General features: G+C 42.1%; 1 protein-coding gene across 1 annotated transcript; it reads right to left on the reverse strand.

Annotated features, from left to right (window-relative positions):
- Window positions 1-7,212: 7,212 nt before the first annotated feature.
- On the reverse strand, window positions 7,213-11,379 carry MRPS21 (mitochondrial ribosomal protein S21). Its single transcript, XM_068127210.2, has 4 exons — window positions 11,307-11,379; window positions 9,772-9,854; window positions 9,098-9,287; window positions 7,213-7,384 (listed from the first exon to the last, which is right to left on the reverse strand). Exons 2-3 carry the CDS (start codon window positions 9,846-9,848, stop codon window positions 9,107-9,109), a joined length of 258 nt encoding a protein of 85 aa, XP_067983311.2. The 5' UTR covers window positions 9,849-9,854; window positions 11,307-11,379; the 3' UTR covers window positions 7,213-7,384; window positions 9,098-9,106.
- Window positions 11,380-11,586: the final 207 nt, after the last annotated feature.

The raw sequence follows: 11,586 nt of genomic DNA on the forward strand, positions 1-11,586 counted from the left end.
TTTAATTCCATCTGGGTCCACAACGATTTGTCCCACTTCATCCTTCAAGCAACTCACCCCCATCACATCACACCTCTTTTGCTATCTCCTTTGCAATGCTGAATACCGCTCTCTGACCCTCTTCCGAATCCAAGCGTTCTCCGCACATTTTCCTACATGCCTCCTGCGCCTTTGCTACCTCTTTCTTTGCAGCCTTCTTGGCTGCCATATATGTATGTTAGTTAGTTCGCTTACCTGTATGTTAGCTTCAATTTGTGTCACGTGCCCTTGCAAGTGTTTGTGGCTCGGTAAAACGAGTGATCCAATTTGTTCCACGGAGCAGGCAAAATGTATTTTGGGATAATGTCGTTGACAAAAAGAAAAAGAAAAGTGGATAAGGATGACAAAAATATTATTTTGGGATTATGTCGTTGACAAAAAGAAAAACAAGAGGGCAAGGATGAGTTATGAAAAGGGGAAAATTTTGAATTTAAGCCATTTTAGCTGAAGGAATTCTGTTAGGGTAAAGTATGAGCCAAGGGAAGAGAAGACGCTTATTGCCAAGCATGTGTCTGAGGTCTGAAAGTGTGCATGCTCTCAAGTGCATGATTCCTTTAAATCTTATTAATTTACAGTTGGTCACTGGCTTTGATCCAAATATCAATTTTTACTATGGACATGTTGTCCAAAAGTTATATATATATCAAGCAAATATTTTCAAATGGAGCACCTCGCCACCATTGGGGAATTTCAATTGCATCAAAGGTGGCAATAAATGTGAATTGTTGCTCCCAGCTTGCCGACTCGATGACAGAAGATGCCATTTGCATTTTTACCACCTCCATCACGACCCCCGTTTAGAATCACGTTTGGGCACGGGCAACTTGGTAGTTGTTGCAAATTGTCATTTCCTGTAGTTGCTCGTGCCCTTGTACAATACAACAATGGATTTAGTCCAAGGCAGGTTGATAATTTATTTACCTCTGTCCACCTTGCCCCCATCTGTTTGTTTGTCTGTGCAGGATATCTCAAGTTATGGACGGATTCGCACGAAACTTGGTGGACAGGTTGGGTGTGTGACAAAGAAGGATCTATTTCATTTTGGTTCAGGTCCAGGTCCAGATCCCACCCATCTCGGTGGGATACAAAACGTAGCTTTTTTTTTTTTGGTAATACAAAGATTAGTCTTGTTTTGAGGGTTAAAACAGATGGAAGTGGAGAAATGTATCAACAGCACTCATGGTATGTGGACATTGAAGGAGAACGAGTAAGATGAGAGAGGGAAAACACAGGTGGGTGAACAACACTAAAGGGCTGAAAGGAATGAAAGGAAAATCTAATTGTCTGGAAATTATTTGATTTGATTTGCAATGATTGGGAATTTTGTACAAAATGAAACTCTGCCTGTTTACTGTCAAGCCATTCCAGTAGTTTGAGATTAGCTAGAAGTACCCGGAGCTCCAGAAGCACCCATCTGATAAGCTGGAAGTACCAGTTATGTTATTATCCTTAGTCAAACGAGTAATCCAAAATATGCTTCCCTGTATAATTCAAAACAACTCACTGCACTGAAAAACGTGGGGATAGGAATACTGTATTGTAAAGGGTGGGACTTGCAATACCCTCTCCCACCTGGAGCGGCACTGCACTGTACACATTTACACAGATGCATACCTTTGTTAGGGCCTTTAGGCTGTTCTGCCAGTTGATTAATTCGATAGAAATTCCCAAAAAGGTGTGAGGTGTGGAGTGTCAGGCAAGTTAATGTTGCTCAAACTTGCTTGATTGGGCAAGTGGGGAGGAAAAATGTGACGCAGACTGACGAGCAAGTGCAATATAACAGAGCCTCTAATTGCTCAGGAAGTTGCTGGTGATATGTTTGTAAACAAGATAATTTGACCAAGTATAAAACGAGCTCCATTAAAAGCATTGGACCATGAAAAAAAAAAAAAAACCGACACTTCGACGTCGCAATGTCGACCAATATGCCTCCGCCCACATTATTACATCATTATACATACTGCACATGTACCAAGTATGATTTAAATCCCCTCAGCTGTTCTCAGGTATCACATTTTTACCCGACATGACCTCTGATCGTGATGCAGAAATCTAATCAGTTCATCTTTTCACCATCATATATACTTGTACCAGGTTTGATCAAAATCCCATCACTGGTTCACGAGATAGCGTGGTAACAGAATTTTTTTACCTCACGGGACTTATGGCATTTCACCTCTTGACCACAAATTCTAATCCGTTTATCTTTACATCATTATACATGCCTGCACTCGGTTTCTGCACATCATTAAAAGCCATTATATTTGAAACTTGTTTTAAGGCCCTTAAAATTCATTATATTTACTATAATGTCATTAAAAGTCATTAGATTTGGGAAAAGTGTATATGGAATATGCACGCAAAGCCACTAGTCTTCGGCTGGCCCCATAGTACACGAGTCCTCGATGCGAGATCGGAACTGCTCCGTAGTGCTGTACATGTCATAGGACCACTGAGATATATATATATGGTACTAGTGTACTACCTGCTACCATAGGAGGGAGCCAAATGCAGACAATGTGGAAACAGCGAATGCTAAACCATGAACCAATAAAGTTTCCACATTCCTGTGCCACCTTCGGTTGAAGACCACAAGCTTGCAAAACTCGGAAAATCATGAGTTAAAAAAAAGAATAAGCTTATGTTTGCCAAAGAAATCAAAACAGTAATCTGATGTCAAAGATGCTAAAACCACCAATGATAAGTCAATGCAAACTTTAATCTTTAATTTTTTTAATTTAATTTTTCTTTCTTAATTAATCAAGTTAATTATTTTCTTTTTTTTCATTTTTCATCATAAAAAAATGGCTGAGTATTTGATATGATGTATATCATGGTGCCCAACATGACAGTTACATTGGTTCTGTTCTAAGGTTTAAATTTATAGTTTTACGTTCAAGCCGGGTCATTAAAAATCAGTACGTATTTCAGACTCTGGAAAGTCATTAAAAGTCATTGTTTTTTCAACTCTCTTAACCTGCAGGAACCATGTGGTGAGCGCACCAAGTTTGATTTGGATCCCTTCAGCTCTTCTCGGTTATCACCGTAACCAAAACCCATCACAGACGGACGGACAACCCAAAAACATAATCCCATCGGCGGTGGAGGTATAATAAATTTAAAAAATAAAAATAAAGCATGTCGTGGGCGGGAGACCAGCCGCTAGGGTTCAAAGGGTTAAAAAAAAAATTCCGACTTTCAGATGAAGATTTATTCGTATTGCCCCACGCACCCGAAGCGAAAAGCGGGGTTAGGCAATAATTGATGTCGGCCCGCCTGTCATCAGTTTATGATCGACAGATTTTTAAAATTATATGTTACATTTTGAACATGAATCGGAAGACAAGTTTGCCGTTTTACCATACTTTCGCTCTGAATACATATCGAACGCATATTCAGAGGAGCGAGACAATATTTTTTACTCCGTACGCCTTCCTGGCAGTCAAACAAAACTGAAAATCATTCCAAACAGGAAGCTTACTGTTTTTAAGGATGGTATGAAGGACACAAACAACAGGCATGAAGAACTAATGTAATGTGTTTTCTAGGGAGGTGTAATAGACGCTGGGTCAAACAGCAGGAAAACCAGGAATTAATTTATATATTCGATTTTTACAATCTTTCTTTTATTTAAATTGAATTGTATACTTGAACACTGTAGAACACAAATCACCCTCTTGTCACTTCCAAAACCCCTCCGTTTAGCAGTACTTGAACATGTTAACCAAGGTAGTGTATAAGGGTGCTGTTTAAAACTGTCAATAGCACTAAACTTCTGGAATTTTTTTTGCCGATCTTTAAAATCATTATTAGTTACCTACCTGGATAGACGATAGGTTTGCTCTCCATCTGTCTGTGTCTGTCTGTCCATCCCACCTATGGTTTTCTGCCCTTTTCTATACCTTTAACGTATTCAACTGAAACTTGGTGCATGGTTTTATTATAAGTTACAAAACAAGTCTGAGTTTTGGGGCGTTTCGACAATCTTTCATGGAGTTTTGCCCTTTTTGAACTTAGAAAATATCACATATTATACATGGGTCAGTTTTCAGCTGCCCTGACTCCACCCCATTGCTTTACACCCATTGGCTGGATAGCTGGCTTGACTCCTCCCAAAATGAAGCAGCACAGATTGGGCAGGCCTCTGGCCTGGGTGTCAGTACATGGCCCAGGGTAATTGCAATGATCCCAGGAGTATAACCACAATGTATTATATATTCTCGTATTTTTGCTTCATGTTTTCTTATACACTGCCCAAATAAAGGAATGTGTTTATCGATATTCAACTGAAACTTGGTAGGGTCATGTATTGCAAATCAATTCTTGCTCTTGTTTTATTTAAATTCAAGTATCTACTTGAACACTGCATGGGGTAACATGTTCTAGGAACTCTCTAGTTTTTACTCGTGTTGTTCATCAAAACTTTGTCTGCTATGGGATCGAATCTGATCGTTTTTATTCCAAAAGGTATGCACTGAGCAGTAGAACAAAGTGAAGGTTACAACATTTCACATCGATCGTGTCATTTATGAAACTCAAGATGAAATATAAAATGCCAGCAGTGAGGGCATCGACAGCTATAATGATCGATTTAGCAGTGAAGAACCAGGATTCAATCTCGTGTATTGCACTAGTGACCACAGTGTGGCGCTACCGCTGGCTATATGCAAAATAATAAATCTGAGACACGGATTCCAAAGTGCCGGCACACACAGGAAGGATGCAATGACTAGTGGTCGGTGGGATTATGTCCAGGAAATTGAAGAGTGTTATTAACAGAAACAGGAATACAACAAGGCCACCTCTTGATCATCATGTTCAATTTGGAAGCAAGGCCTTTGTTCAATTTGGAATCCCACTCCTTCCTCCAAGTCTTTAAAACAGCTGTTCACCACCATCTTTTATCTTCCCCCATCCAAAACCTTGATCTTTTCTTCCCCCGTCAATTCACCCCAGAACCACTTTTTTGAAATACCGACTTCTTCCCTGGAAAGCCTAGCAGTGTCCATGTGTTTTATACGTCTCCCACCCCCCACCTTCCCATGCCTCTTTCCCCACAAGCCCTCTCCCTCCCACAGATCCCCCGATGTCCTTGTTCTCTGCTGTTGTACTTGTGTGCTTCCCTCTCTCTCCCCATCTTGTCTCCCGCTCCCTTTATTGTATGTTTTGTGTGTCTGTTTTTGCTTTTTTTTTGTGATTACTGTTAGCTCTTACACGAGCCTCGATCTTGTATACAAGAAAAGAAGGAAAAAAAAAATAAGGCCTAATGTTCAATTTTGAGAAAGGACATAACTGCCATTGATGTGGTTTAACGTAGAGTTACGAGATTTATTTTGGGGCTAGAAAGATCAAGCTATGTGGAATTGGATGAGAGAGCCTGGAGTTTTTACTTTTGAAAGGAGGCAATTACCAGATCTTATCGCAATATTTAGAACTAGCGGGGTCACCCGTGGGATTCCCACGGGTGACCCCGCAAGTTTGCATTGACGTTCGTCGATGGACTCGTTCGCCCGTCTCATTCGTTTTCTTGCTACATCCTGTTCAAGTCTGCGTTCTTCATCGATCGTCTCATTCATTTTGGAAATAGAAGTTTCCACGCAGCGCATGAATTGTCACGATCCTCAAGAGGAATTTGTCTCGTAATCATCAAATGATAAATGGCAAGTAAATTACATTGTGAAAATTTAATATTTCAAATAGACCTATTTAAAGTGTATGCGCAAATAACTAATAAATAAAAAAACGAAGAAATATGTCTCGGTAATTTCCTGAACTCGGTAATTTTACTTCCGGCTAAAAATGTTGAATGAAATAAAAACGAAGAAATATATGTCGTTTTGTGACGACTGTCATCAAAGGTAAACGGTGAATTCACTCGGTTTATTCGGTTCGGCTCGGTTTAAAGAAAAAGCGATAATGTCGAAATGTTGACGTCTGTGTCATGTTGGGCGGTGTATGATACTTGTTGGCTGTTGGGCGGTGATATGGTGTATTTTTAAAAATATATCTCTGCGTTTTCCCGCGTTGCTGACACCGAGTCTAAAACCATGATGGTGAGTTATATTGGAGATAAAGGCGTGAGAGAGACTCAATGGCCTTGAAGTTACAGGCATTTGAGAATTCATTTCGTTCTATAAACGGCAACTTTCATCGGATTTTCTTCTCTTTTTTTTTCAACCGAGTCTAAAACTATGTTAGCGACTGTGAAAAATGAAATGATATATCGAATTTAAAATAGATATCGACACATTGCCGTCGGTGTCATGTTGGGCGGTGTATGATACACCATGACGCGATTTTAAAAAATATATCTCTGCATTTTCCCGCGTGTGTGGAATGTTTGTGGAAAATTAAAGATTTCAAATAAACCTATTTAAAGTGTATGCGCACATAACTAATAAAAAAAACGAAGAAATATCTCTCGGTAATTTCCTGAAACATATTTTACTTCCGGCTAATATGTTGAATGAAATAAAAACGAAGAAATATATGTCGGCATCATTGTTGACGTTTTTGTGACGACTGTCATCAAACGAAATAGTAATATATCATAACGGAAAAGCAAAAGCGAATTTTTAATATATATCGACACATTGCCGGCGGTGTCATGTTGGGCGGTGTATGATACACCATGACGCGATTTTAAAAAATATATCTCTGCATTTTCCCGCGTGTGTGGATTGTTCTCAATTATTGCTGACACCGAGTCTAAAAGTAAAACCATCGATAAAAATGAAATCATATGGTGAGTTAGATTGGAGATAAAGGCGTGAGAGAGACTCAATGGCCTTGAAGTTACAGGCCTTTGAGAATTCATTTCGTTCTATAAACGGCAACTTTCATCGGATTTTCTTCCCGTTTTTTTTCAACCGAGTCTAAAACTATGTTAGCGACTGTGAAAAATGAAATGATTTATCGAATTTGATTTGAAATAAAACTGGGGGAGAGCAAGACACCACGGGCCTACAAAACAGGACTCAAAGCTATGCGAGTTAATAAAATGGTGGATATTTGTTTATAGCCACTCCCAGAATGGGTGGAGCTATGGGTGGAGCTACTCTGCAAACCGAGTAAGCCACACCCCGGACAGACACCCAACAGATAGACAGACAGACAGACAGAATCATCTACGGCTATTATAATATAGATAATAAAGGTCATCGGTAAAATGGATGCAGGACAGCTTTTTAATGAGACGGACGACAATGGCACCAGTAGGGATAGCTTGAGCAAGAGGAACGCTACGATGACAGCAAGGTGAGGTATTTCACACACAGTCAATGTATGGGATGGTCTTCTTGGGAAGGTGGGAGCAGCAAAGGTAGCAGATCGGTTTCAAATGAACCTAGAAGGAATGGAGATAGGGGAACCGGGATGTAGGAAGAAGTAGGAGCGGAAGTTAATCGGTATGCACGCTGTGCCATCTCAATACGAGATCATTCTCCACGTTGTGGATGTCTCCAAATGTCAACGGGTGTGTGGTGTACAACCGTCATACAACTCCCCTCCCCCCACGTAGCCACTGCACCCCCTCCCCTCCCCCCACGTAGCCACTGCACCCCTCCCCTCCCCTCACGTAGTCATTGCACCCCATCCCCACCCACCCCCTCCCCTCCCCCCACGTAGCCACTGCACCCCCTCCCTCCCACCCCCAAAGTTCCCATATGTTGAGAATCAAGATTGTGTCTATGAACCGATTCTTCCCTGCCCTACTCCCACTGTTTGCATTCCCCCTACCCAGTAGGTGGAAGTCGGGATGGATTGGGTTTGGCGTGGAGGGTGTTCTCATGAATTGGATCATTGTACCGGAGTTGTGGGAAGTAGATGTGCAACAGGCATGATGGGCCTCTTGGCCTCTTTCTCCAAGAGCTTCTTGCCTCTATTACTATGAACATTACTACTTTTAACGGCCCTAATTATTCCCGAGTCATGAGGCCTGCAGCAGGATGTAGCTTGGCCCAAGCCTTTCATCAACTGGCTGACCAAGGCCTAACATTCGGCGAGAGCTGCTTGGGGCAGGAATTTGGAATTTGATCAGGGTGCCGGCAATAACTAACCAACTCCTCGCGAAAGACACCGTGGAATCTTTAACATCCACCAACTAATTCTAGTCGACGGGTCACCCAACTAAACTTCTGTGACTTTTTATAGTTGGCCTAATGTTCCCATAAAAGTACATCGATATCCTTGCTCTACAACAACAACAGGCATTTTAAGGCCATTTTCCCTGCAAGAGCGTGGGTTAGCCTTGCGGTCCCCATGACAATCTTCTCCATTTTGCCCTATTTTCTGCATCTCCCCTTGTTAACCCCCTTGCCCGCATTTCTTCTTCCACCATCTTTAGCCAAGTCTTTCTCGGTCTTCCCCGTCCTCTACTTCCTTCTACATTCATTTCCATCACTCTTCTCAACCAGTCAGTTTCATCCTTCCTCAACACATGACCAAACCATCTCAAACTGTTTCTCTTCACAGCATTCATCACAGGCTCGATTCCCATCATCTTTCGCAATTCATCATTTGTCTTCCTCTCTCTCAACGATACTCCGCACATCCGTCGAACCATTCGCATTTCCACCCTTTCCAGCCTTCGTTGCTGCTCTACGTTCATTTGTCTGTACAGTACTATAAAAGTGAATGTGTGTGTTTGTTTGTTTGTATATTTTTTGTTTGTTTATTTATTTATTAATACATGCATCAAAACTAGAAAACTACTTAAACAAACCCGACCAAACTTTGCATGTTGCTTAAGGGTACCGCAAATATGGATTCTGTCATGGTAGCATATCTGGGGGAGTGGTTCCTGGTGTTGGGAAGACCCCAATTCTCTCTGTAAATATGTTGTATCGTGCCACCGGTGGTATCCGGTTTTACAAGTCATCATCTATACTATAAATGAGCCATTCGCATTTCCACCCTTTCCAACCTTCGTTGCTGCTCTACGTTCATTACCCATGTCTCGCTCCCATAAAATATCCTTGCTCTACATTACATGTTATTTGTATGAGCCTTAAACACTCAAAGCACATTTTTAACAAGTTAAACACACGACTCTCCTCACCCTCTCCCATTAGTAGCCAACCCATGGATCGGTCCGGTTCTTCCGCGACAGAAATTTGATTCGCCGAGACATCTCTGAGTCGTATATTTTTTTGCACATCTCGTAGCTCTCACGCTGACGCCTCCGACAAGGCTTCTCGTAATAGCGCTTCCGCCGTACCTCTTCAATAAATTTGTCTTGTGTAAGCAACCTGTATTCAATCGACAGAGGAAAACAGAAAACCAAAGGTGGGAATGGTGGATTTTGGACTCGTGTTAAACACTACAGTGACGACATGCGAAAATTCGGAATAAATGACAAATAGGATGCAAGGCAAATAGGATGCAAGGCATCTCCTCCGTTTCCGGTCCCTCGAGCGAGGAAGCAAGGAAGCGTCTTCGACCTCTGCACGGCAGCAAAGTTATGTTGTGTTTGTGTTCCTCCCCCTCTCGCCCCATCTTGTCTACCGCTCCCCATGTTATATGTTTTATGTGTCGGTTTGTCTTTCTGTGCGATTAATGTTAGCTCTTTCACAAGCCTCGATCTTGTATACAAAAAAAAAGATTAAAAAAAGGCATCAGATGGGGGTTTAATGATAAATGTAAAAAGAATGATGGAGTGGGAGAAGTCATTCTACAATAATGTGAGAAGAGTAATTGGTAAGGGCAAAACAAACAAAAAAAAGTACATCACACCTGTTAAGTAGACGGAAAGACGCCTCCACGTTGTCCTTCACCATGACCGTACGACCTATGAAACGAGTGTGCAGCATGTCTGTCTGCAATGGACGGACACACGGAAGGGACATCAATCGAGGCGTCGATACAAGGAGCTGTGATTAAAGCTTAACAAACACATTGTGCACCACACACAAGTCACACATCCATCCATCCATCCATCTTCGTTCCTTCAAACTGGATTGGCAGTTTCCCAAAAAGACCTGGAATGGATTAAAAAGACCAAACAGACCTGGAATGGATTAAAAAGACCAAACAGACCTGGAATGGATTAAAAAGACCAAAAAGACCTGGAATGGTTTAAAAAGACCAAACAGACCTGGAAAGGATTAAAAAGACCAAACAGACATGGAATGGATTATAAGGACCAAAAAGACCTGGAATGGATTTAAAAGACCAAAAAGACCACGAATGGATTAAAATACCAAACAGACCTGGCTCTTTCATTACAACTGAGACGAATACAAGTCATGTATATTGAAAGGCGGTTTCACCAAACTGAATACAGTCCAATGGACCAACAGTGACACAACGATCATTCTTGCTTCTTGGGTGGAGCATGAAAGGGTCTTGGAATGGCAAAAGGCTGTTTCAACAGCCGGTTTTTACGTGAGGGAGAGGGAGAGGAGGGAGCAGGGGTTAGAGAGTGGTTGGTGCTGGAAAGGGGGAGGGGGTGTGGCTGGGGGGAGGAGGAGAGTGCGGGCAGGAGAGGGGTTTAGGGGAGTGGGGGATTTGGAGAGTGGTTGGAACTGGAGAGAGGTGGGGTTTGGAGGGGAGGGGGGGGGGAGTGGGGCTGGGGGTGGGAAGTGGTGCGATGTGGGGGGGGGGGCGGGGTGGGGCGGGGTTAATGAGTGGTTGGAGCTGGAGGGGTGGGGTTTGGAAGGGGGGAGTGAGGCTGGGGGTGGGAGGTGGTGCGATGTGAGGGGGGGGGGGGGGTGGGGGGGGGGGGTTAGCGAGTGGTTGGAGCTGGTGCTGGAGGGGTAGGGTTTGGCGGACGGAGATGAGGGTGGTGGGGGCGGGGGGCGTGGGTGTGAGGGTGGTGGGGGGAGGGGGCGTGGGTGGTTGGGTTGACAACACTACGAGTATTATTGTATTAAAAAGCCTTCCATTAGAGCTATTGTAATAATAACGCACTCCACTCCACCATGCGCATTTAAACATTTTAAAATCAAACGGGTTTTCAACAAGCATACCAGACGATCAAGTGAAATAAAATTTAAAGAACGACATTTTACAAAACTCAACATCAAGACTTTAAAAAAAAAAAAAAAAAAAAAAAAAACCATCAAAAAATATATATATTAAACATAAAGCACACTGGTCAATGCTTTTTATGCAGGACAAGTACAGGATTTGGTGTGCACCGACACAAAGACCATTTCTAATGTAGTACTTCGAAACACAGGCAACATGGTTGACAAAAAAACACACACACACACAAGGACAAATATAAATACAAACTACACGCTCGTTCAAGAATCAATATTCAATACCTTCACTCTCGTTGGAGGTTCAAGGCTTGATGACGTACTTCCTTAGTTCCTTTACTTCCTCACTCAGGTTGAGATTTACCTACACAGATTCACGGCAACATGTGAAGCATAATGATACATGGTAAATCATGGTATTTTCCGTTATCAGTGAAAAGAAAACACAACCTGGACAAAAATAATTACATCTGCCAACTACTCTGCCATGGCCGTAATATATTGTACAATAGCGCAAAAAGACATCACTGAGGATATTTGGGATTTCGAGGTCTTTCGCCGATCA

This window comes from Myxine glutinosa, chromosome 10 (genome assembly GCF_964187855.1).
Source record: "Myxine glutinosa chromosome 10, kmMyxGlut1.1, whole genome shotgun sequence".
Classification (NCBI taxonomy): domain Eukaryota; kingdom Metazoa; phylum Chordata; class Myxini; order Myxiniformes; family Myxinidae; genus Myxine; species Myxine glutinosa.

Excerpts from the sequence above, each read along its gene's own strand:
- MRPS21 (XM_068127210.2), bottom strand. The coding sequence starts at position 9,848 with ATGCTGCACACTCGTTTCATAGGTCGTACGGTCATGGTGAAGGACAAC. Across the intron at positions 9,288-9,771 it reads TCTTTCCGTCTACTTAACAG|GTTGCTTACACAAGACAAAT; the intron begins GTGTGATGTACT and ends GATTGAATACAG.